Raw genomic sequence first — 27,517 nt, 5'->3', positions numbered from 1 at the left:
GCTATAAGATGCTGATCCCCGCCACTACTAGAAAAAAAAATCCATATATATATCCCATAGTTTGTAGCCACTATAACTTATGCGCAAACCAATCAATATACGCTTATTCTGATTTTTTTATTAATTTTTTTTTAACCAAAAATAAGTAGAACACATATTGGCCTAAATTTAAGAAGAAATTTGATTTTTACATTTTTTATTGGTTATGTTTTATAACAGAAAGTAAAAAATATTGTTTTTTTGTTTTTTTTTAAATTAGTAGTCTTTTTTTGTTAATAGCGCAAAAAACAAACAAACTCAGTGGTGAATAAATACCACCAAAAGAAAGCTCTATTTGTGGGGAAAAAAAGGACATAAATTTGATTTGAGTACAGCATCGCACGACTGTGCAATTGTCAGTTAAATTAACGCAGTGCTGTATCTAAAAAAAAATGGCCTGTTCATGAAGGGGGGGGGGGGTAAATCTTCCGGAAGTTAAGTGTAGCCTCAGCTCCTCAACGGAAAGGGGCTGATTTGAATGGCTCCTAAGGCCCCTTTCACACTATCCGTCCGTCGGACGGATTCCGTTTTTCTCAGCGGTGGATCGAGCCGCCGATCCCCCGCTGAGCAGCAGGATGACAGCTGTTTCCCCGCGCTGTGTGCGGAGATACAGCTGTCAGTTCCCCATGCATCTCTATGGGGGAAATCGGATGGGAACGGACCGTCGGTCCGTTTCCATCCGCCCAGATTTGACGGATCGGATCGGATGTCAGCGGACATGTCTCCGCTGACATCCGATCCCCCATAGGGATGCATGGGGGGACCGTTCAGATCCGCCAAAAAAACGGACAGGCTGATCTGAACGGTCTGCCTGTGTGAAAGGGGCCTTATTCTTTGGGCTGCAGGATATATTGACAATAAACATCATTATCGTTAATGAGTCCTTAACTAAGGTGTCCACATGTGTGCCTCGTGTTTGAGTTGCTAGGACCATCTCTCCTACGCTTGATGAACAACTATGGACCTAAGGGGCTACCACTGAGCTGCGTGAAAAGAATTCTACAACAGGTATACCTTTGTACATATTTATTTCCAGGGGCTTATTACATTTTATACTGAAAGGGATGTCTCATTGGAACTCTCTTTCTTTATCTGCATACAGCTGCCATAACTCCCCCCCCCCCCCCCCCCCATCACTTTCTAAGTAAGATAGGAAATATATTTAGTACAAAGTATGGAGGGAAAGCACACGTTACAGATACAAAGGCCACAAAGAATCCTTACTAGGGTTGAGCGGACACCTAGATGTCCGTGTTCGACGGGTTCGGCCGAACTTTAAAAAAAAGTCCGGGTCCGTGTCCCGGACTTTTACCGAACTTTTCCCGGACACCGAACCCCATTGAAGTCAATGGGGACCCGAACTTTAAGGCACTAAAATGGCTCTAAAACACCAAAGGAAAGGGCTAGAGTGCTGCAAATGGCAGCAAAACGTAATTAAGAGCATGGCAAGTGCTCTGCAAACAAATGTGGATAGGGAAATAACTTAAAACAACAAAAAAAAACAGAAAAATAAAACAATGTTCTTCTTCATCTCTGAAGGACGAGGCCCATATGGAGTAGGAGGGAGGTTGAGGTGGTGGTGGATGTGGCGGTGACATAGGCGTGCGCACAGGGTGTGCTGGGTGTGCCTGGGCACACCCTAATCACCTAGGGCACATAGCATTGCCAGTGAGGAGATGGGAAAGATCTCCCTGGGACCTGCTCTGCTCTATTTCTCCTTGCCTACAGGTACATGGCCCCGATACATTACTCTCCCTGCTGGCAAACACATGCATGTGTATTTCAACTTTGGGGTGCACACCTTAATGCAATAGGCTGCGCACACCTATGGGCGGTGTAGGTGGAAGCGGCGGTGGAGGAGGACCAGGGCCGGATTAACAGCATCATGGGCTTGGTGCTGAGGATTTTGAAGGGCCTTAGGGCCGTGCCTTGCCATGCACCCAGAGGAGGAAGGGTGCAGCCATGCATGCCTAATTCAACATGGGATGCTGTCTCTGAAGCCCATAAACACATCCATGCATCGCCAACTGTCCCTCCTTGTCCGGCCTTCACGCTGTGTGGGGAGGTTCTGAGGGTGCTGCCTGGGGAAGCGAGCACAGAAGCCAGACTTCTGTGTTTACAAGTGACAGAAGAGCGGTAACAGTGAATATGGCCAACCCGGGGCCTATATAAAAGGTAGGGGCCTGGAGCTGCAGCTCCAATAGCCCCTACATTAATCTGGCCCTGAGGAGGAGGACGAGGTAGCCAACACTGCTTCTTTTCACAAATTTTAAATGAGGGTACACCCCAAAAGAGTGAGAAAGAGCAAAAATGGAACAATGGGTGGGTAAGGTCGGTATCCATTGCTATTCTGCATAAGGTACGGAAAAGTCCCGTGGGATCCATGCCTGGTTCATTTTAATGAACGTGAGCTTGTCCACATTGTCTCTGGACAGGCGGCTGCGCTTGTCTGTTATAACGCCCCCAGCCGTGCTAAATACCCGTTCAGATAATACACTGGCTGCAGGGCACGCCAGCACCTCCAAGGCGTAAAGGGCAAGCTCAGGCCATGTGCCCAATTTGGAGACCCAGAAGTTGAAGGGGGCAGACCCGTCATTCACTACATGTAGGCGTGTGCACACATACTGCTCCACCATGTTGGTAAAATGCTGCCTCCTGCTAAGACGTTCCATCTGAGCTGCTGGTGCTGCTGTTTGTTGTGGCGTGCTGACAAAGCTTTTCCACATTTCGGCCATGCTAACCCTGCCTTCTGAGGTGCTGGGGGTGCCCTGGTTGCGTTGGCGACCTCCTCCTCCTCCTCCTCTGCCTTGTGCTTCCACTGTGGCCCCGCTGTCAGATGGGAATGCCAGCAGCATGGCGTCTACCAGCGTGCGCTTGTACTCGCGCATCTTGCGATCGCGCTCCAGTGAGTGAATTAAGGACGGTACGTTGTCCTTGTAACGGGGATCCAGCAGCGTGGCCACCCAGTAATCAGCACAAGTTAGAATGTGGGCAACTCGGCGGTCGTTGTGGAGACACTGCAGCATGTAATCGCTCATGTGTGCCAGGCTGCCCAGAGGCAACGAAAGGCTGTCCTCTGTGGGAGGTGTATGGTCCGTGTCCTCTGTATCCCCCCAGCCACGCACCAGTGATGGCCATGAGCTGGCCTGGGTGCCACCCTGCTGTGAACATGGTTCCATCTCCTCCTCCAGCTCCTCCTCCTCCTCATCCTCCTCATCCTCCAGAACTGTGCCCCTGCTGGACAATTGCGTCCCTGGCGTTTGCGTGTGCAGGAACCCACCCTCGGAGCCCCTTGCGAATGACTGCCCTGAAAGCCTTGGAAATGTTACCTCTTCATCCTCCTCCTCCTCCTCATCCTGTGCCACATCCTCTTCCATCATCGCCCGAATTGTTTTTTCAAGGAGGCATAGAAGTGGGATAGTTAAGCTGAGAACGGCGTCATTGCCACTGGCCATGTTGGTGGAGTACTCAAAACAGCGCAACAAGGCACACAGGTCTCGCATGGAGGCCCAGTTATTGGTGGTGAAGTGGTGCTGTTCCGCAGAGCGACTCACGCGTGCGTGCTGCAGCTGAAACTCCACTATGGCCTGCTGCTGCTCGCACAGTCTTTCCAGCATGTGCAAGGTGGAGTTCCACCTTGTGGGCACGTCACATATGAGGCGGTGAGCGGGAAGGCCGAAGTTACGCTGCAGCGCTGCCAGGCGAGCAGCAGCAGGGTGAGAACGCCGAAAGTGCGCACAAACGGCCCGCACTTTCTGCAGCAGCTCTGACATATCGGGGTAGTTTTTAAGGAACCTCTGCACCACCAAATTCAGCACATGCGCCAGGCAAGGGATGTGCGTCAAACCGGCTAGGCCCAGAGCTGCTATGAGATTTCGCCCGTTATCGCACACCACCAGGCCGGGCTTGAGGCTCGCTGGCAGCAACCACTCATTTGTCTGCTGTTCCATGCTCCTCCACAACTCCTGCGCGGTGTGTGGTTTGTCCCCCAAACAGGCAAGTTGTAAAACTGCCTGCTGTCGTTTACCCCTGGCCGTGCTGAAGTTGGTGGTGAAGGTGTTACGCTGTCCGGATGAGGAGGCGGTAGAGGATGAGGAAGCGGAGTAGGAGGAGTTAGGAACAGGAGGCAAACTGAAGCGCCCTGCAATCCTCGGTGGTGGAAGGACATGCGCCAAATTGCTATCCGCCTCAGGCCCATCCGCCACTGCATTTACCCAGTGTGCCGTTAGGGAGATATAACGCCCCTGACCGTGCTTACTGGTCCACGTATCCGTAGTTAGGTGGACCTTGGCACAGATGGCGTTGCGCAGTGCACACCTGATTTTTTCCCCCACTTGGTTGTGCAGGGAAGGGATGGCTTGCCTGGAAAAGTAGTGGCGGCTGGGCACGACGTACTGTGGGACAGCCACCGACATAAGGTTTTTAAAACTGTGCGTCTCCACCAGACGGAATGACAGCATTTCAAAGGCCAATAATTTTGAAATGCTGGCATTCAGGGCCAGGGATCGCGGGTGGGTAGGGGGGTACTTCCTCTTCCTCTCAAGTGTTTGGGAGATGGAAAGCTGAACGCTTCCACGGGACATTGTGGAGATGGTTGTTGGTGACCCAGGTGGTGGTGTTGCTGACAGATCGTCTGTTTGCGGGGTGGCAGGTGCCGGTATCACTACAGATGTGGCTGGAGCGGCCGAGACTGCAGCAGAAGAGGAAGCAGGATGAGCCAGAGACGTTTCTTGGTTTTGAAGGTGTGTACTCCACTGCAGCTCGTGCTTTGCACTTAGATGCCTGATCATGCAGGTTGTGCTCAGGTTGAGAAGGTTCATGCCTCGCTTCAAGCTCTGATTGCACAGGGTGCAAACCACTCGTGTCCTGTCATCAGCACATTTTCTAAAGAACTTCCACGCTAGAGAACTCCTTTGAGCTGACTTTGGTGCGCTCGTTCCCTTGCTGCGTTGGGCAGTAGCGGGCGTAGTGTCTAGGGCACGGCCGCTCCGCTTCTGCACCCTGCTCCCTCTTCTGCTGTGCTGGTGGCTCTGTGCGACCACCGCCTCTTCCTCCAAACTACTCAGTTCACCTGCATGACGTTCATTCCATGTGGGGTCGAGGACCTCATCGTCCTCCACATCATCTTCCACCCAGTCTTCACCCCTGCCCTCCTTGTCGGTCTCCACAATGCTGAACGCCGCAGCAGTTGGCACCTGCGTTTCGTCATCATCGGAGACGTGCTGCGATGATCCTTGCATGTACTCATCTTGAGAAATAAGTGGTTGGGCATCGCTGCACTCAATCTCTTCCACTTCTGGGGCAGGGCTAGGTGGATGGCCCTGGGAAACCCTGCTGACAGAGTCCTCAAAAAGAATAAGAGACTGCTGTATGGCTTGGGGCTCAGACTGCTGGCCTGATTTGCAAGGGGGTGAGGTGAAAGACGGTTGGACATTGGCTGCAGGTGCCAACTCTGACCTTTCTGCAGTAGACTGGGTGGGAGACAATGTGAAGGAACTGGAGGCACTGTCAGCAGCAAACCAATCTACTATCGCCTCAACTTGTTCTGGCCTCATCACTTCTAGGGGCGTTTGATGCCCTACCAAATACTGATGCAGGTTCTGTCGCCTACTCACACTTGAGGAAGGTGTTTCACTTGTGCGTGTAGCTGGCACAGATCGACCATGTCCTCTCCTTGCAACAGGAGCTCTACCAGCAGCACCACGACCCAGGCCACGGCCCTTATTTGACGGTCTCCTCATATTTCTGTAATTTAAGATCTTGCCCTAGAAAGGTTTTTATTGAATAGCGGAATAGAAAATATGATCCAAAAAAAGTGTATGTATATCACACGTACACAACCACACTAGGCCCCAATTACTATTGTTTGTACCCCTAAAAGGCTAGATGAGGAGTAGGGGGAGTATGGAACAGGCAGCACCCTCAAACCTTCAGAAGTATGAGATGAACCCCAACAACTTGGAAAGGTGGATCTCTCTCACACGTACCGACACAGACTATCCCGCAATTCAATTGATCCTCAAAGGTTTTTATTGAATAGCGGAATAGGAAATATGATCAAAAAAAGTGTATGTATCTCGCACGTACACAACCACACTAGGCCCCAATTACTATTGTTTGTACCCCTAAAAGGCTAGATGAGGAGTAGGGGGGGTATGGAACAGGCAGCACCCTCAAACCTTCAGAAGTATGAGATGAACCCCAACAACTTGGAAAGGTGGATCTCTCTCACACGTACCGACACAGACTATCCCGCAATTCAATTGATCCTCAAAGGTTTTTATTGAATAGCGGAATAGGAAATATGATCAAAAAAAGTGTATGTATCTCGCACGTACACAACCACACTAGGCCCCAATTACTATTGTTTGTACCCCTAAAAGGCTAGATGAGGAGTAGGGGGGGTATGGAACAGGCAGCACCCTCAAACCTTCAGAAGTATGAGATGAACCCCAACAACTTGGAAAGGTGGATCTCTCTCACACGTACCGACACAGACTATCCCGCAATTCAATTGATCCTCAAAGGTTTTTATTGAATAGCGGAATAGGAAATATGATCAAAAAAAGTGTATGTATCTCGCACGTACACAACCACACTAGGCCCCAATTACTATTGTTTGTACCCCTAAAAGGCTAGATGAGGAGTAGGGGGGGTATGGAACAGGCAGCACCCTCAAACCTTCAGAAGTATGAGATGAACCCCAACAACTTGGAAAGGTGGATCTCTCTCACACGTACCGACACAGACTATCCCGCAATTCAATTGATCCTCAAAGGTTTTTATTGAATAGCGGAATAGGAAATATGATCAAAAAAAGTGTATGTATCTCGCACGTACACAACCACACTAGGCCCCAATTACTATTGTTTGTACCCCTAAAAGGCTAGATGAGGAGTAGGGGGGGTATGGAACAGGCAGCACCCTCAAACCTTCAGAAGTATGAGATGAACCCCAACAACTTGGAAAGGTGGATCTCTCTCACACGTACCAACACAGACTATCCCCCAATTTAACTGATCCCCAAAGGTTTTTGATTAAATAGCGGAATAGAAAATATGATCCCAAAAAAGTGTATGTATATCACACGTACACAACCACACTAGGCCCCAATTACTATTGTTTGTACCCCTAAAAGGCTAGGAGTAGGGGGAGTATGGAACAGGCAGCACCCTCAAACCTTCAGAAGTATGAGATGAACCTCAACAACTTGGAAAGGTGGATCTCTCTCACACGTACCAACACAGACTATCCCCCAATTTAACTGATCCCCAAAGGTTTTTGATTAAATAGCGGAATAGAAAATATGATCCCAAAAAAGTGTATGTATATCACACGTACACAACCACACTAGGCCCCAATTACTATTGTTTGTACCCCTAAAAGGCTAGGAGTAGGGGGAGTATGGAACAGGCAGCACCCTCAAACCTTCAGAAGTATGAGATGAACCCCAACAACTTGGAAAGGTGGATCTCTCTCACACGTACCAACACAGACTATCCCCCAATTTAACTGATCCCCAAAGGTTTTTGATTAAATAGCGGAATAGAAAATATGATCCCAAAAAAGTGTATGTATATCACACGTACACAACCACACTAGGCCCCAATTACTATTGTTTGTACCCCTAAAAGGCTAGGAGTAGGGGGAGTATGGAACAGGCAGCACCCTCAAACCTTCAGAAGTATGAGATGAACCCCAACAACTTGGAAAGGTGGATCTCTCTCACACGTACCAACACAGACTATCCCCCAATTTAACTGATCCCCAAAGGTTTTTGATTAAATAGCGGAATAGAAAATATGATCCCAAAAAAGTGTATGTATATCACACGTACACAACCACACTAGGCCCCAATTACTATTGTTTGTACCCCTAAAAGGCTAGGAGTAGGGGGAGTATGGAACAGGCAGCACCCTCAAACCTTCAGAAGTATGAGATGAACCCCAACAACTTGGAAAGGTGGATCTCTCTCACACGTACCAACACAGACTATCCCCCAATTTAACTGATCCCCAAAGGTTTTTGATTAAATAGCGGAATAGAAAATATGATCCCAAAAAAGTGTATGTATATCACACGTACACAACCACACTAGGCCCCAATTACTATTGTTTGTACCCCTAAAAGGCTAGGAGTAGGGGGAGTATGGAACAGGCAGCACCCTCAAACCTTCAGAAGTATGAGATGAACCCCAACAACTTGGAAAGGTGGATCTCTCTCACACGTACCAACACAGACTATCCCCCAATTTAACTGATCCCCAAAGGTTTTTGATTAAATAGCGGAATAGAAAATATGATCCCAAAAAAGTGTATGTATATCACACGTACACAACCACACTAGGCCCCAATTACTATTGTTTGTACCCCTAAAAGGCTAGGAGTAGGGGGAGTATGGAACAGGCAGCACCCTCAAACCTTCAGAAGTATGAGATGAACCCCAACAACTTGGAAAGGTGGATCTCTCTCACACGTACCAACACAGACTATCCCCCAATTTAACTGATCCCCAAAGGTTTTTGATTAAATAGCGGAATAGAAAATATGATCCCAAAAAAGTGTATGTATATCACACGTACACAACCACACTAGGCCCCAATTACTATTGTTTGTACCCCTAAAAGGCTAGGAGTAGGGGGAGTATGGAACAGGCAGCACCCTCAAACCTTCAGAAGTATGAGATGAACCCCAACAACTTGGAAAGGTGGATCTCTCTCACACGTACCAACACAGACTATCCCCCAATTTAACTGATCCCCAAAGGTTTTTGATTAAATAGCGGAATAGAAAATATGATCCCAAAAAAGTGTATGTATATCACACGTACACAACCACACTAGGCCCCAATTACTATTGTTTGTACCCCTAAAAGGCTAGATGAGGAGTAGGGGGAGTATGGAACAGGCAGCACCCTCAAACCTTCAGTATGAGATTGTGTTCACTGTACCCCACAAAGATTGAGTTCACTGCACCCCACAATGATTGTGTTCACTGCACCCCACAAAGATTGTGTTCACTGCACCTCACAAAGATTGTGTTCACTGTACCCCCCAAAGATTGTGTTCACTGCACCCCACAAAGATTCTGTTCACTGTACCCCACAAAGATTGTGTTCACTGCACCCCAAAAAGATTTTGTTCACTGCACCCCAAAAAGGATGTTGTTCACTGCACCCCAAAAAGGATGTTGTTCACTCCACCCCAAAAAGATTGTGTTCACTGCACCCCACAAAGATTGTGTTCACTGCACCCCAAAAAGATTGTGTTCACTGCACCCCAAAAATGATTTTGTTCACTGCACCCCAAAAAGGATTTTGTTCACTGCACCCCAAAAAGGATGTTGTTCACTCCACCCCAAAAAGATTGTGTTCACTGCACCCCAAAAAGATTGTGTTCACTGCACCCCACAAAGGATTTTGTTCACTGCACCCCAAAAAGATTGTGTTCACTGCACCCCAAAAAGGATGTTGTTCACTGCACCCCAAAAAGGATTTTGTTCACTGCACCCCAAAAAGATTGTGTTCACTGCACCCCACAAAGGATTTTGTTCACTGCACCCCACAAAGATTGTGTTCACTGCACACCAAAAAGGATTGTGTTCACTGCACCCCAAAAAGATTTTGTTCACTGCACCCCAAAAAGATTGTGTTCACTGCAGCCCAAAAAGATTGTGTTCACTGCAGCCCAAAAAGATTGTGTTCACTGCAGCCCAAAAAGATTGTGTTCACTGCAGCTCACACACAGAAAAATGGATGTGGATCACTGACACCTGCCTATCTCCAATCCCACACCACACAGCAATATCGATTGTAGTTTGTAGAACACAGTTTCCCTAAAATTCAGCAGACTCTGTCCCTAACAGGATTGAGAAGAGATCGTAGATCAGGATTGAGTGCAGACCCCACCCCCCACACAGCAATATCGATTGTAGTTTGTAGAAGACACTGACCCTATATAATTCAGCAGACTCTATCCCTAAAATGCCTACAACTCGCCCTGCCTAAACACTCCGACCTGTCCCTCAATTCTATCCGGACACAAATGGTTTTTTCCTGCCTATCTTTCCCTAATCAGCAGCCAGCACGTTGATGTGTGCTCTGTCCCTGAATCTAAGCAGCATAATGACGCCGCTGCGGCTGCCTCGAACTTATAAAGACTTGGTCACATGCTTCAGACGGCCAATCACAGCTACTGAGACATTTGCAGGCATGGCTGGGATGGCTTAAGGCACACCAGTTAAACGATTGTTGATTGGCTGTTGAAAGCCCGCCATGAAAAGAGCGCCAAAGCATGCAAAACCCGGAAATAAAACGACCGAACACGGATTTTTACCCGAACATACAGTAAAGTGTCCGTGTCCGTGTTCGGGTACAAAAAATCCAATTATTCGGTACGAACACGAATAATACAGTCCGTGTTCGCTCAACACTAATCCTTACTTATAGAGACCCTGTCACCAACATGCGCATAAAAACACTGAACAGTCAGTATTTTAAAAGCTTACTTCCAGTGTTTTTTTAGTGTTATTTCCACATATTATTTTGCATTCACTTGCTATGTGCCTTCAAAGTTGCTAGCAAATGTAATTACTTCAGGAGGAGTCAATTCCCTAGCACAGCCTCCTCCCTTCTTCAATGTTATAGCCTGTTCCTCTTTTGGGAGTGTCGAATTACTGTCTGTGCTGACCCAGCTCCTCTGCCCATTCCTTCACCTTACTACATAACCTTTTAGGTAGCTGCCAAGGTAGGAGGAAAGAGGAAAACTATAGAGCACATATGTCAAACACAAGGCCCAGGGGCCGAATCCAGTCCGCCAAGCCTTATCATGTGGCCCTCGCACCTGGATTTTTAGCCAGAACGTGGCAGAACTCTATTCCTCCACCTCCGGATTTAACCCTCCACTCCTGCTCCCCACTGTTACTTGTAAACCAGAGGCCTTCAGTGTTTACAAGGGACAGCTTTTCTCTAATTAGGTCCTGGATCTAACACATCCCTGCACACATTTAAGGTGGGGCACATTGGGGACAGATCTCCAGAATCTGATAGAAAGAACGATCTTCTCGCAAGGCGAGGCAGAGCCACCTACACAGGGAGATACTAGAGCCGGGCCAGGTAGGAGAGAGTAGAGATGTGAGGAAGCTTTGGGGTTGGTGTTGCATTCTGAACATAGCGCACCCCTAAACCCTAAACTCTGTATACAGCGCACCCCTGAACTCTGCACTCTGTACATAGCACACCCCTGAACTCTGCACTCTGTACGTAGTGTACTCCTGAACTCTGCACCAAGTACATAACGTATTCCTGAACTCTGCACACTGTATGTAGTATACTCCTGAACGCTGCACTCTGTACGTAGCGTACTCCTGAATTCTGCACTCTGTACGTAATGTACTCTTGAACTCTGCGCTCTGTACACAGCGCACCCCTAAACATTGCACTCTGTACATAGTGTATTCCTGAAATCTGCACTCTGTACGTAGCATACTCCTGAAATCTGCACGCTGTACATAACGTACTTCTGAACTCTGCACTCTGTACACAGCGCACCCCTGAACTCTGCACTTTGTACATAGTGTACTTCTGAACTATGCACTCTGTACATAGTGTATTCCTGAAATCTGCACTCTGTTCATAACGTACTTCTGAACTCTGCACTCTGTACACAGCGCACCCCTGAACTCTGCACTTTGTACATAGTGTACTTCTGAACTATGCACTCTGTACATAGTGTATTCCTGAAATCTGCACTCTGTACATAACGTACTTCTGAACTGTGCTCTCTGTACACAGCGCACCCCTGAACTCTGCACTTTGTACATAGTGTACTTCTGAACTTTGCACTCTGTACACAGCACAACCTTAAACACTACATTCTATACATAACAAACTCCTGAACCCTGAACTCTGTACGTAGCACATCCCTGAACTCTGCACTCTGTGCATGGGGCACCACTGGAACTGCACTCTGTACATTCTGCACTCCTGAACCCTGCACTCTGTACGTGAAGAAATGTCGCCAGCACACCAAGGATTCCTCAAAAAGGGTCCAAAGCTTTATTCTCATAGTAAACAAAGGGCAACATTTCGGAACCACGCAGGGTGGAAGGGGCGCTGCTTGGCTCCTAAAACACTGCCTTGTGTGTACCATGTGACCTTAAGAATAAAGATTTAGACCCTTTTTGAAGATTCTTTGATTGTCTACAGTTCCCAGCTTGTGGTCATCGCAGCACTCAATATTACTGAATAGCCATTTATCAGCAACATGTGCGTGGGGAATATTGCGTTTGGACCTGCACTCTGTACTTAGCACTCCCCTAAATCCCTCACTCTGTACATAACCTCTTGAACTCGTCACATGAAATACATATAAGGCCCAGTTTCCACCATGTGCATTGACTGGCATTTTTCGGCACCTGATCAACGCCAGTTACTGGCATTTTTCGGCACCTGATCAACGCCAGTTACTGGCATTTTTCGGCACCTGATCAACGCCAGTTACCATGAAGGGCACATGCTGGTGTGATCTGCTGTGCTCATCTTCATGGGGCTTACAGCTATCCACCAGAGAGCTGAGTGAATCCAGGGTTGGCCAACTTTTTTTTTTCCTTTCAATAAATATAACAGTAACAAACTGTATTTGTTCTACTAACATTTATAGAATATTCAAAATATTCTAGATTTTTTTCAAAATTATTTTTTTGTTTTTTAAGGTGCTTCAAGGTCTGAGCTTTTTACACACAAAATGTCGTATCATCCACACGGACATCAAACCAGAAAACATACTGGTGTGCGTGAATGAGGACAATCTGCAGCGGTACATGGAAGAGGCCACCATCTGGAGCCAAAACAGAACCAGTGAAGGTATCCTTTAAGGCTCTTTTAGACAGGCAGCTGAGCTGCGATTTTACCAGCCCCCGGAGACGCCCACCTGAACTGTCACAACACAGCTCAGTTCAGACAGGGATGTACACATGCTGCAGCCACGATGCTTTGCAGCCCATATAATTAACAAGGGGAGCAGAGTGTGACAAGTGTCACCCATTACATGGTTAAGTCAGGTGGTGAGGAGGTGCTATAATGCCTCCTCACCCCCTCTGAAAAGTGATTCAAATGCGGAACGCAATTCAGATCGCGGGAGCGATCCTGGGCACACGCACGCGCGCCCACTCACCAGCGAGGAAGACAATCCATGGGGCCAGTGGCGGCAATTGCCGCCAGGCACCCGTGATCGCTCCCCGTGAAGAGAGAACGGCGGTCTGCTGTTGTAAACACAGCAGACCGTTGTCCTCTCAGCTACTAACACAGAGCTCCTGTATTCCTCCTATTTAGGAACACAGATCTCTGTATTGATTTCACAAGCCCATCCCCCAACAGTTAGAAAACAGCCCCTACGCTCACATTTAACCCTTTGATTGCCCCTGGTGTTAACCCCTTCCCTGCCAGTGTCATTATTACAGTAACAGTGCATATTTTTAGCACTGATTATTGTAGTAATATCACTGGTCCCCCCAAAAGTGTCAAAAATGTCAGTTAGGGGTCCGATCTGTCTGCCGCAATATTGCAGTCCCACTAAAAATCACTGATCACCGCCATTACAAGTAAAAAAAATATAAATAAATAAATAAAAATGACATAAATCTTTGCCCTAGTTTGTAGACACAAAAACTTTTGCGCAAACCAATCAAAATACGCTTATAGGGATTTTTTTTTTTTTTTTTTTACCAAAAATATGTAGCAGAAAACAAATTGCCCTAAAAGGAAGAAAAATTTTTATTTTTTTTATTTTATTTTTTGGGAATGTTTTATATAGCAGAAAGTGAAAATTATTGTTTTTTTTTTTTTTCAGAATTGTCACTTTTTTTGTTTATAGCGCAAAAAATTTAAATCACACAGGTGATCAAATGCCCCCGATCGTCAGCAGGGAAGCTGATGCGTGTGTCAGGTGGCTCCGATTGCCGCCTGACACCAGCGATTGTTTTCCGCTGAGAGAGAAGGACGGTCAGCTGTTGTAAACACAGCCGACCGTCCTTCTCCCTGAAATGATCATAGAGCTCCTGTGATCCTTCTATATAGAATCACATCACTGTATGGTCATCTGCAATGACATAGATGAATGTATAGTTAAAGTTAAAGAGGAACTCCAGCCAACCAAAAAACTGTAGCTGCTGACTTCTAATATGTGGACACTTACCTGTCCAGGGATCCAGAGATGTCCTCACCTTAGCAGAGTCTTCAGTCGGCTTCGGGTGCAGGCCTTGGCATTTTTACTAAGGGAAACCAGCTTCCAACTGTGCATGCATGAGCTGCGCTGTGCTTTGTGATTTGGGACTGTGTCTTCTGGGGACCCCTGCATTCTTCTGGGATCTAGGACCTGTGATGTGTACAGAAAGGCTGCGGGGGAAGAAGGGGGCTAAACTTCTGCTTAGATGGCAATTTGACTGTAAGTGGGTGAAGTTCCATTTTACCTTTAGAAATTTGGACTTGCATACATTTTCATCATCTTAGAAATGAAGAATGTTGCCTATTGACTGCATCCTTTACTTCATAAACCCCTTAATTTCTTTGTATAATTTCAGGGGTTGATGCAAACTTCCTAACTCACCTGTTTGAAACTGGAAATGTGGACATGCTGGGGGTTAAAATAGCGGACTTGGGAAGTGCATGCTGGACAGTAAGTATTCCCCATAATAGGGAAGACTGTTAAAAAGTAATTCCAGGTATGAATATTTTACACATTGGGCCCTTTCACACGGGTGCTCCGTATGTCCGCAAATCATCCTATTTTTTTGCGGATGATTTACGGACATAATGTAAGTCTATGGCATTGCGGATGTCAGCGGAATACCATCCGCTGACATCAGGTTTTCTTCCTTTCAGTTCTGTTCCGTTTTTTGGAACGGAACAGAACCCTATTTTTCCTCCGTTCAAAAAACGGAAAGGAAGCAAAATTGGATGTCAGCGGTGTCATCCGCTGACATCCGCAATGCCCATAGACTTACATTATGTCCGTATATCATCCGCAAATGGATGGGATGATATGCGGACATACGGAGCGGATGACACAAGTCATCACAAGTCGCCCGACTCTGAAGCCGCCCCGTGCAGCGCGACTTCAGCGTGGCTTGCAAACGACTTCTCGAATAGTCAATGCAAGTCAACCCCAAAGTAGTGCAGGAACCCTTTTCTAAGTCGGAGCGACTTGTTTAGAAGGGTTCCATTGCACTGAATGGAGCGCGACTTGTCAGGCGGCTAAGTCACCTGACAAGTTGCCCCAGTGTGAACAGGGACTAACTTAGTTTTAAGAGTTTCTTCTTTTTTGTTGCTTCCAACAAAGCTGGCTATATACTTTACAATCCGATTGTAACTTGAGGACCTACCTAAGCAAGCCATTCAATTTCAATCCAGCCAGGCAAGGCCTTGCGCTACATACCTGTTGTTGAAATAAAGGAGATTGTAAAGTGAAATTATATAATTTATACTCATGTCAAAAAATAAACAAAAAACTCCCAACTCACTTGCCAAGATGCAACAAACGAAACTGACCCTATCTACCAGTTCACATTAAAAACAATGGATTTGCACACATTTGCAAATATATGCATAAGCTGCAGAGGCCACATCACATCACCCCACCCCAGTGTACTGCAGTCCTAACTAAAGCCCCATACACACGATCAGATTATCGAACGATCTGTCGTCCGTTTTTTGTGGCATGCTAGTCTGATGTGGAAAGTGAAGAGGTTATTTTCATACGAATTTTCCCGTACGACAGAATTCTACTTCAGAAGTGATGTCATGTGTTGGATTGTTTTGTATGTGTTCTTTCATCTCTGAGCATGCCTAGTCTTGCTCTTACGATTTTTTTCCGTCAAAATCTGTACTAATGAGACGAAAATCCAACGTTGTTTTGATGGACGACAGAAATGATATAGCCTGCACATCAGGATTTTGTCAGCCAAAAAGTCGGAGTCAGCTGTTGAAAGCACCATACTAACAATCCGAAAATCGGTCGTCGGATGAAATTTCCCTTCAGATTTTCTTATCGTGTGTACGGGCCTTAAGTCTCCCAAGTTGGCGCACATATACTGTATACTATATTAATGAGTAGATTGAGGGCAGGTATATTCGGAGGGAGCCCACCCCTCCTTAAAAGTATAGGCACTGAACACGCAGCAGAAGGAAATGTGAGCACCAATCTGAACAAACAATTCAGTTTGTCCCCAATCAGGCAGGCCCGGCACTGCATAGTCACTGACTAACATGTAAGTTCTAACATGTTCTAACATTAATTAAGATTCTAACATTAGTTCTAACATGAACAAATATGGAGAATTTCAAGGAGTGTGAATACTTTTTCAAGGCACGGTAAAAATATACTAACGACTGCAAATTATAGGATCAATTTCCATTGTTAAAAGCATTTTAGTGCTTGGACAAATTTTATTTTTTCCTTTTTTTTTTAACAGTAGAAAACTTTATTAAGGTGTTTTAACCACTTTAGAACCGCTCACAGTAATACTACTGCGGCAGACTGGTTCGTTATCGTCCAGCGACGTAGTATTAACGTCGTTGGACACTCCCCCTTCTGGGCGGCGCTTGCGCGCCGCCGGAGGCTCGCTCCCGCTGTTTTCATTCAGTCGGGCCAGGGGAGGAGCAGCGGCGATCGCCGCTGCTCTTACCCGATCGTCGGGGATCGAGTCTGGAGATCCGCCCGCTGTGTGTAAACACAGCGGGCGGATCTCCATAGTGACAGGGAGTGACAGATCGGACTGTTCAGCATAGCTGGACATCCGATCTGTCCATGACTCACACAGTCACCTCCCCCCCTACACGTCAGTAAGCACCAGGCATACATTAACCCCTCCCTCTCCAATAAAATTAACCCCTTCCCTGCCAGTGTCATTTTTACAGTAACAGTGCATATATATAGCACTGATTACTGCAGTAATGTCACTGGTACCCCCAAAAGTGTCAAAAATGTCAGTCAAGGGTCCGATCTGTCCGCCGCAATGTCGCAGTCCCGCAAAAAAAAATCGCAGATTGCCGCCATTACGCGTTAAAAAAAAAACACCAAAAATGACAGAAATCTTTCCCTTTGTTAGTAAACGCAATAACTTTTGCGCAAACCAATCAAAATACGCTTATTGCGATTTTTTTTACCAAACATATGTAGCATAAAACAAATTGGCCAAAAATTTTTAAAAAAATTGGTTTTTACATCTTTTTTGGGGGGAATTTCATATAAAAAAATGTTAAAAATATTGTTATTTTTTCAAAATAAACGCTCTTTTTTTGTTTATAGCGCAAAAAGTAAAAATCGCACAGGTGATCAAATACCACCAAAAGAAAGCTCTGTTTGTGGGAAAAAAAGGACGTAAATTTCGTTTGGGTACGGCGTCGCACGACCGCGCAATTGTCAGTTGAAGTCGCACAGCGCCGAATCGCAAAAAGTGGCCTGGACGGAAGACAGCAAAATCCTCCGGTGGTAAAGTGGTTAAAGTACAAGTGCCACAGTTCAAGAGTCATAAATAGGCACTATATAGATATAGAAGTGCATAATCTGTATAAATAAATATAGTTCAGAGACATAATGTCAGGGACAATTATTTTTTTTCCTTTATTTTCCAGTATAAACCTTTTTCTGAAGAGATCCAGACACAGCAGTACCGGGCACTGGAGGTCCTTCTGGGCTCTGGATACAGCACCCCAGCTGACATATGGAGCACTGCATGCATGGTATGTACTTCAATCATTCTAAAGCCCCATACACACGCATCGATTATTGGCCAGGAATTTTCGGCCAACGTCCGATCGGCCGATTTTCAGCTTGTTAGTATGATGCTTCCGACAACCGACTCCGACTTTTCGGCCGAATAAAATCTGGTGTGCAGGCTATAACATTTTTGTTGGCCGTCAACACAACGGCCGATTTTCCGTCAGTCAGTACAGATTTCGGCAGACAAAAATCTGATGAGCAAGACTGGGCATGCTCAGAGAAGAAAAAACATGGAAAGTAAACCAGCACATGACATCACTTCTGAAGTAGATTTTTGTTGGCCGAGAAAATGTGTGTGCAGTCTAGGCACATTCCAACCAACAAAACACCACTCTGGACAAAAGTCGGACGATCGGTGGGCCGATAATCGTTGCGTGTGTACGAGGCATTAGACAACATTTGTCAGCTGCAGAGTGGTGTACTTGAGTAGATATATGGATTGAGAGACAGAGATTGATAGATAAATAGATAGAAAGAAAGAAAGACAGGAGTTCAAATTGAAGCAACGAGGACAATAGTGATAGGATAAATTTAAAAGTCCACTCATTTGGCTGCAAGCTACTGATTAAAAAACAATTTCCAACTAGCCTGTTCAATAGAAGTCCTCCAGTTAGGGTTTCCATCTACATAAAAGAAGAGAATCTGGAATTCACTGCACTTCTTCAACCTTTATTGTATTTTATTTATATTCCATAAAATTATCACACACAGTGTGGTGTACAGCTAAAAATTTACATGTTTCACGCTACAGTTAGCACTTATTCATACCCTCCTATCCCCAGGACCGACATAATCATATATATGCCATCTGTGTAACAAAAGGGTTTCCATCAACCACAAATAAAACCTATTTTTTATCTTTTGTTTTTCTTTTTTTGCTGCTATAATGGTTAGCAGTGTAAGATGTAAATGGAAAGGTAACTGTTATTTAGTAAAAGTATATTGCTATATACAGTGAATAACAAGGATCTCTTCTTTCCATAGGCATATGAAATGGCTACATCCTATTACCTTTTTGAGCCACAAGCTGGAGCGAACTTCACAAGGAACGATGGTATGCATGTAATGAGCGGTCTGTACAGGTCATATTATGGTATGGATGTAATGAGCGGTCTGTACAGGTCATATTATGGTATGGATGTAATGAGCGGTCTGTACAGGTCATATTATGGTATGGATGTAATGAGTGGTCTGTACAGGTCATATTATGGTATGGATGTAATGAGCGTTCTGTACAGGTCATATTATGGTATGGATGTAATGAGCGTTCTGTACAGGTCATATTATGGTATGGATGTAATGAGTGGTCTGTACAGGTCATATTATGGTATGAATGTAATGAGTGGTCTGTACAGGTCATATTATGGTATGGATGTAATGAGCGGTCTGTACAGGTCATATTATGGTATGGATGTAATGAGCGGTCTGTACAGGTCATATTATGGTATGGATGTAATGAGCGGTCTGTACAGGTCATATTATGGTATGAATGTAATGAGTGGTCTGTACAGGTCATAATATGGAATAAATATAATGAGCGGTCTGTACAGGTCATATTATGGAAATAATTTTTGCAAACAGGCACCGGGTTGCCGGTCTCAGGATTGCCCCACCAAGGCTTTACTGGACTAAAGTGCTAAGATTGTTTATTATGCGGTAGACAAGAGAGTAGCTTGGTCCAGCAAAGGAGGTGTTATTGGCATACAAGAGTCAGGTCCAGGCAGAGGGGGTGCAGGTAGCAGGCAAGAGAGTAGTCAGGTCCAAGTAGGGGTTAAGATGGGTGGCACGCAAGAGAATAGTCAACTCTAGGCAGGGGTCAAGACAGGTGGCAAGCAAGAGAGTAGTCAGGTCCAGGAAGGGGTTAAGACAGGTGGCAGGCAAGAGATTAGTTAGATCCAGGCAGGGGTCAAGACAGGTTGCAAGCAAGAGAGCAGTTGGGTCCAGGCAGGGGTCAAGACAGGTGGCAAGCAAGATATTAGTCAGATCCAGGCATGGGTGAAGACCAGTGGCAGGCAAGAGAGTAGTCAGGTTAGCAACAAAAAGGCAACTGGCAGGCAAGTATCTTAGTTCTCAGGTAGTTGGCTATAAGATACAGCACCAGCCACTTCAAAGGCTGGCCTTTAAATACCACTCTGGTCAGAGGACATGCCCAGTGTCTTTATTGAAAACTCTGGAGGTCCTAGAGGTAATGGAAGTCCTAGGAACCCTGAAAATCTCAGCAGGAATCCTGCAAAGAATCCTGGAAGACCCGTCATAGATCCTGCAAATACTGCAACAGCTCTCATGACATTTGCATCACAAAACAATATAGGTTTTCTAAAGCAAGCTCTTTTCTGTTTAGATTACCTCTGGGTCAGGGGCGTAACTACAGGGGTTGCAAGGGTTGCGATTGCTACCAGGCCCCATGCTCCAGGGGGCCCAGTAGCAAACCAGTGGGTGAACTTCCAGGATTGCAAAAGTCACACTTGCGACCGGGCCCTGGCATTGCACCACTGTGGGAAGGCCCAAAGATTGCAGGAAGGGAGCCCACTGCAGAACTTGTGAAAGGATCCTGCTGCGGGACCGTAATAAAAGGCCATGCAACGAGAGTAAAGAGCCCCAGGATTAGTGGGAAGAGCCCTGGGCTTAAAGGGAAGGGCCCCGGCCAGGGATCTGGGGGGGCCCTTCATGGTTTCTTGCATCGGGGCCCTGAAGGCTCTAGTTACGCCTCTGCTCTGGGTGATACAGTCAAGCTGTATGTTAGATAAACCCAACTCCGCACAACTAAAAAATTATCCCTTGCAGTGGAGTTGGCACTGTTGCTTGTGCTCTCAACCAAACTGTCAAGCCATCAAATGGCTGGCGTCATAACTGATCACATGTGTGACACAATGGCAACCATAGATCAAACAGAGGCTGTAAAAGATAGGATGGTTTAGTCCTTTCTAATAGTCTAAAGCAGCCTTTCTCAACCTTTTCAACACAGAGGAACCCCTGAAATAAATTTCTGGTCTCGGGGAACCCCCGCTAAAAATTAAAAATCTACAACTCTTGACAGTCAGTGGGAAGCATGCTCCTTACTCTTGTCATCATCGGGAAGAATTACCCCCTTACAGATAGCTAAAAGGAACAATGGTATCATTGGAAACTTATCTGAGAGACAGAAATTGCCCATTGCTCAAGGAACCCCTAGCAATCTCAGGAGGAACCCTAGAGTTTCACGGAACCCTGGCCTAAAGTATAAGGTGACACAAGCTGAAGAACTGCATGCTCTGAATAAAAGGTGCAACTCTCTATAAAGCTTTGAATTTATATACAACGTCCCAAACAATATTTACCTCTGTAAATTCTCCTAAAAGACATTCCATGCGTAGTACAGAAAAGTTGACTAATATCCACTTTTATGTTTTTGTTTAGATCATATTGCCTGTATGATTGAGCTGCTTGGGCACATCCCACCAAAAATCGCTTTTTCTGGGAAAAATTCATCAACCTTTTTTAATAAGCAAGGTAAATGCATTGCAGAAATGTACATCTAGTCAAATGATAATTTGAGTATTTTCACTGAGGTAGGATCTCAGTAGAGCCTTTAGGCTGCACACCTATTAAAGTATATGTCAAGGCAGAGGGAAAAAAAAATCATATTCAGTTTATCTCTGCAACACATACACATTTCACTGTGCTTTATCCCTATAAAAATGCTGTCAATCTGTCAGAAATCTACTGTGTTCCTAACTTCTGTTTTGGGCTGACAACACTGCGCTCTGCTGAAATCTTGAGTAGCGTTGTCAACCCTGCCTGCTGGACTAAAAAACTTAATATTGCTCAGGATTTGCAATATGTGTCCCAACAATTGTAAATTGTGATTTGTCACAGGAATACCAGTTACTGCACCCTATGAACTAATATTTGTGTTAAACGACAAAAGGAGCAAGAAAGGGGCAACAGCCTTGTGCATTACCTTAAAACCATTTACTGATGCAAGAATAAAAATATAAATAGTCACAAAAGCCATGTGGCATATCATTACAAAAGCTCTGAGGAAGAGGGTATAAACCTCAAAAAACATCAGATATTGTTTCTGCTGTCAAGTGTGGCCACTTCCAGACCGCCCACCGCGTATTTGCGTCACTACTTTGATGTCAAATACCAGAGTTCTGCCATAACCCCAGTATTTTTCTACACAGCGGGCAGTCCTCTCTAACATAAAAGTGGTCCCAGCGGCGGATTGGCTGTGGCATCACTTTTATGGGCGGTGGGAGAGGTGCCCACTGCTTCCCAGACGTTTTCCCCGCTTACCGGAGCAGTCAGTAGTGGAGAAAACGATCTGGAGGTGCCCACTCCTCTCCTGTTGCTTCCCGGTTGTTTTCCCCGCTTACCGGAGCCGTCGGTAGTGGAGAAAATGATCTGGTCCTTTCTGGTCCTGGGCAGGAAGTCAAGTGAGGGCAAGATTGCCCCCACCCAACTCTATGGCCTTGGAGGACCAGAGCGACGTCAGACGTCACTTCCGCCCAACGGTAAAAAGGGCCTATTTTTTTTTTTTTTATAACGACTGAGAAGCAGTGGGCACCTCTCCCACCGCCCATAAAAGTGATCCTGCAGCATTTTCTTTTTCTTTGCTTTTAAGTGTAGATGTGAGATCTGAAGTTCTTTTTTTACCCCAGATCTCACATTAAAGAGGATCTGTCCTGCTTATTTCTATTAGAAGGGATGTTTACATTTCTTGTAATAGGAATAAAAGTGATCAAAAACTTTTTTTTTTTTTTTTAAAGGGACAGTGTAAAAATAAAAAGTAAAATAAATAAGAAAAATAAATTTAAAGGACCCCATCCCTCTGAGCTTGCACGTAGAAGGAAAAGCATACGCAAGTCATGCCCACATATGTAAACAGTGTTCAAACCACACGTGAGGTATCCCTGAAATCATTACAGCAAGAGCAGGAATTCTAGCACTAGACCTCCTCTGTAACTTTAAACTGGTAACCTGTAGAAATTCTTAAAGCATCGCCTATGGAGATTTTTAAGTACCAGTGTTTGTCGCCATTCCACGAGCGTGCGCAATTTTGAAGCATTACATGTTGGGTATCCATTTACTCAGCCTAACATCATCTTTCACATTACTGAAAAAAATGGGGTTAACTTTACTGTTTTTTTATTTTTCAATTAAAAAAAGACCACTGCGCAAATACGGTGTGACAAAGTACTGCAACAATCTCTATTTTATTCTCCAGGGTCTCTGCTAAAAATATATATATATATAAAACGTTTGAGGGTTCTAAGTAATTTTCTAGCAAAAAATACTGATTTTAACTTGTAAACAACACGTGTCAGAAATAGGCCTGGTCCAGAAGTGGTTAAACATAGATTGGACATTCATTACCCTCTAAGCTGTGATTGTAATAATATTTGTATGGATTTTGTGAGTATATATATTTTTATTCTTACATCAGTAAGCCCCGGTTCACACTGCTGTGACTTATCCACCACTTTAATGTTCTTTAAAGTAATGCACAAGGCTTTTTGCTCTTTTTGCCGTTTAGATTGAAAGATTTCCCTAATCAGAAGAGGAAGGCATCATTTTAGGAATCGCCTGTTACCTAATTGAAGTCTCTGGTCCTTTGTCTTCAAGCGGTCTGTCTGTTACCAGGACTGTGATACTTTCATTTGCTATGAAGTGGAGTTCCAGACTTTTTTATTTTTTTTTAAGATAAAACTACCCCGGTATAGTCACCGCTCGTTCGTTTACCTTTAGCTATCTTCAAAAGTGTCCCCTGGTTTGTTTTTGAGCTGCATTGAAAATTTACTTTTCTCTTCTTCTGTACAGCGCAGCCATCTAGACTGTGGGCATGTGAAGCCCTTTGAGTCTCTGTTCCGGGTTTCGGTGCATGCTGGGTAGCTGATCTTGCACATGTGCAGTGCAATGGAATCGTGCCCCACTGCATGTTGGCTGGGTTTCCATAGCAATGGCAGCGTCGGAGGAAATTCCCGCCCCGTTGCTATGGAAACCTCTTCTATCAATCAAGGAACCAGAAAGTAAAACAAGCAGCTCGGCGATGCGCATTGATTCTGGGATTGATGATACTCATCTCCCAGGAGCCAATGCGCCTCCAGAAATGACGTACCGCGCCGCGGTGAGGTATACAGGAAGAGGACAGATATGGCATTAAAAAGAAGGTAAATCGACTGAAAAAAAAACAAAAAAACTGCCAAAACGTTTTTAAAACAGCGAAACAACCCAAGCGCTCACTCTATCGGGAATTGTAGGTGTGCTGCTCTCCTCAGGTAGGGAAACTCCAAAAGACAGGAGGCGCAAACACCTAGTGCATTACCCTTCAACACTTTCTAAAAATGTATTTATAATGCCAAAAACATACGAACATGAAGAGTAAATTTGCCTAAAACAAGTCCACCTCAATGTGGAAAAGGACATGTCCCTGTGCTAGGACCGCTGACGCGTTTCGGGAGACATGCTCCCTTCCTCAGAGCTAGGGATCTATACATACCTGCTGGCAAATTTGTAATTATGTAATTTTATATCTGGAATAAAATTCATTTTTGTGCAGCAACCCCCCCCCCCATTTAAATTTTTCTATATATATATATATATATATATATATATATATATATATATATATATATATATATATATACACTGTATATATATATATATATTTTTTTTTTCTTTTATTACTTTGCTTGTTCATTTATCTTTTTATATGAATCTCCTCCTGGGTAGGTTACCTCCTCCGTATCCCGTACCTGTACCCCTGCGGCCTTTATGACACTCTGGTGAGCCGGCACAAGTGGCAGAAGAACGAGGCCCTCATATTTGCCAGCTTCCTCCTACCCATGCTGGACTATTCTCCAGAAAAGCGAGCCACGGCGGAGAAATGTCTTCAGCACCCTTGGCTACAATGCTGATACCTGGCAGTGTTCTTTTATGTTTTTATTTTTGTACTTTGTATAATTTGAATAAATATTCAACAAGCTCCTGGTGTGTTTCTTGGTAATGACTGGTTAATGCTACGACCTCAAAATCATTTTGATTTATCTTTTAAAGCTGAACTCCAAGTATAATCCTAATTGCATACACATCAGTCCAGCTTGGCATAAGTAAGTATGCATGCAGTATCTCAAACCTGAGAGAGTACTGTGGAAGATGACTATCACTGTAGTAGTTGCCACTACTACAGTGATCGCCACAATCTTCTGAGCACTGTGCTGAGTAGCTTCCCCTCTGCACACTGACTACAGAGGGTTATTCGCTCAGCAATGCCGCCATTCATAGAATGCCATGAATTATTTGTATTAGGAATACAAGGCATTTTCTGAATGGATAGGGTAGAGGGGATACCTTGTGTTTATTGAAAAGAAATATCTAATTGTGTAAATTGCTTATCTCACCTTATATCCTGTGATAAAAATTTTAATAGATATTTTAAAGACAAATTCCAGGTATGGTATATTTTTACATTGGTACATTAGTCCAGTAACTGTATATACCATACCTGACCACTGCTGCTGGGAGCTGGAAATCTCTAGACACCACCACTCCAGAGCACTTGCTTCTGGGCTGGCCTGATGCATTCTGAACACAAGAGGCTGGGTTTTCAGCACAGGCGCCGTTCAGAGAATACTTTTTGGAATGAATGTAAAGTTTTTTCTGATGCCATAAGGTGGAGAACGGGATGTCACCACCCTCCTTCTCTGCCTTGTCCAATCAGAGAACGCTTTGTATTCATTTAGGAAACGCAAAGCACTCTGAGTGATCAATCTCGTGGGTTCAGAATGCATCAGGCTGGCAAGCTTATAGCATGAGACTCAGAAGCCAATGGAGATCACTGGGGTAGTGGTGCCTGCTTTAGTGATATCCAGCTTCAAGGGGCATCGGCCAGGTATGGTATATACATAGTTACATCAGTCGAAGCTGTATCAATGTATATATAAAACATCCATATCTGGAATTTATCTTTAAATTTTCCTTGACATTGGAGTCCTTCCTCCTACTGAAACCTTCAATCTGGGCTATATCCCCTTTAATGCTCCCAATCTCATCTGGTCTGAAAAGCTAAGCAGGGTGGAGTCCAATTAGTGCTTGACTGGGAAACTGCTGGGAATACCAGGTGCTGTAGGCTACAAGAAAAAAAAAACACAACAATTTTTATTACTGATAACATAAAACACCATTGTTAAGCAGAATATAAAAACATATAAAAATATAAATATATAAATGATAAAGAATATAAAAACTTTATAAAAGAAAGTATTAAAAACCAGGGCCATCTTTCCGAATAGGCACACCCTGCAGTTGCCAAGGGGCCTCACACACAGGGTGGCAATGATCTGCCCCCCCCAGGCAGATTAGTTTACATGGTGGGCTAGGGCACCCATCCCCACAAGCACCCCCCCCCCCCCCCCGTTGTCCGCCAAGAGCGGCCGCTGGCTGCTTTGGTGTGGCTCTGCGCTGTACTGGTTGCTAGGAAGGCCAGCCGACTGGCGTCTAGCAACCAGTGATGTCCTGAGCAGAGGGGACCCAGCATGCACAGCAGGAGGAGGATCCTCCTCTATGCCTAGAATGGCTCCATCCACCTCCTCCCTTCATGTGCTGTGCGGCCACTGTGGAAGGTAATTAGACTGCTGCAGGCTGCTTGATATTTTTTCTCTCTCTCTCTCTCTTTCCTTCCTCTGTCTGTGCCATCATTTACCTGCCATGTACATCCTCTGTGTGCCATGTACATCCTCTGCGTGCCATCCTCTGTGTACCATGTACATCCTCTGTGTGCCATGTACATCCTCTGTGTGCCATCCTCTGCGTCCCATGTACATCCTCTTTGTGCCATCCTCTGTTTGCCATGTACATCCTCTGTGTGCCATGTACATCCTCTGTGTGCCATCCTCTGTGTGTCATGTACATCCTCTGTGTGCCATCCTCTGCGTGCCATGTACATCCTCTGTGTGCCATCCTCTGTGTGTCATGTACATCCTCTACGTGCCATGTACATCCTCTGCGTGCCATGTACATCCTCTGTGTGCCCTCCTCTGTGTGCCATGTACATCCTCTGTGTGCCATCCTATACTTGCCATGTACATCCTCTGTGTGCCATCCTATACTTGCCATGTATATACTCTGTCTGTGCCATCCTATACCTGCCATGTACTTCCTCTGTCTATGCCATCCTTTACTTGCCATGTACATCCTCTGTGTGCCATCCTATACTTGCTATGTACAGCCTCTACTTGCCATGTATATGCTCTGTGTGCCAGCCTATACCTGCCATGTACATCCTCTGTCTGTGCCATCCTATACCTGCCATGTACATCCTCTGTGTGCCATCCTCTGTATGTCATCTTATACCTGTCATGTACATCCTCTGTGTGCCATCCTATACTTGCCATGTACATCCTCTACTTGCCATGTATATCCTCTGTGTGCCAGCCTATACCTGCCATGTACATCCTCTGTCTGTGCCATCCTATACCTGCCATGTACATCCTCTGTGTGCCATCCTATACTTGCCATGTACATCCTCTGTGTGCCATCCTATACTTGCCATGTATATCCTCTGTGTGCCAGCCTATACCTGCCATGTACATCCTCTGTCTGTGCCACCCCTTACCTGCCATGTACATCCTCTGTGTGCCATCCATCCTATACTTGCCATGTACATCCTCTGTGTGCCATCCTATACTTGCCATGTATATCCTCTGTATGCCATCATCTATG

General features: G+C 45.2%; 1 protein-coding gene across 2 annotated transcripts in view; it reads left to right on the top strand.

Moving 5' to 3' along the window:
* LOC309561162 (SRSF protein kinase 3-like) overlaps nt 1-24,782 on the top strand; it is a 59,128-nt gene extending 34,346 nt beyond the window's left edge. Inside the window, exons 6-12 of one of the 2 annotated variants that reach the window (XR_014225548.1) lie at nt 943-1,047; nt 12,750-12,900; nt 14,616-14,710; nt 17,668-17,775; nt 18,800-18,897; nt 21,212-21,304; nt 24,530-24,669. Coding sequence is in view for 1 of the 2 variants with exons in the window: in XM_082264909.1 (XP_082121035.1) it covers nt 943-1,047; nt 12,750-12,900; nt 14,616-14,710; nt 17,668-17,775; nt 18,800-18,869; nt 21,212-21,304; nt 24,530-24,714 (807 nt within the window). In the remaining variant the exon portion in view is untranslated. Of the gene's footprint in view, nt 1-942; nt 1,048-12,749; nt 12,901-14,615; nt 14,711-17,667; nt 17,776-18,799; nt 18,898-21,211; nt 21,305-24,529 lie in introns of both variants that reach the window. The other variant, XM_082264909.1, reaches the window with a different exon arrangement.
* The last annotated feature ends 2,735 nt before the right edge of the window (nt 24,783-27,517 follow it).

Source organism: Pelophylax lessonae, assembly GCF_965119305.1.
Source record: "Pelophylax lessonae genome assembly, chromosome: 8".
In the NCBI taxonomy this organism is placed as follows: Eukaryota; Metazoa; Chordata; class Amphibia; order Anura; family Ranidae; genus Pelophylax; species Pelophylax lessonae.
The sequence above is the reverse complement of the archived record's forward strand: the minus strand, read 5'-3'. Positions and strand labels throughout refer to the sequence as shown.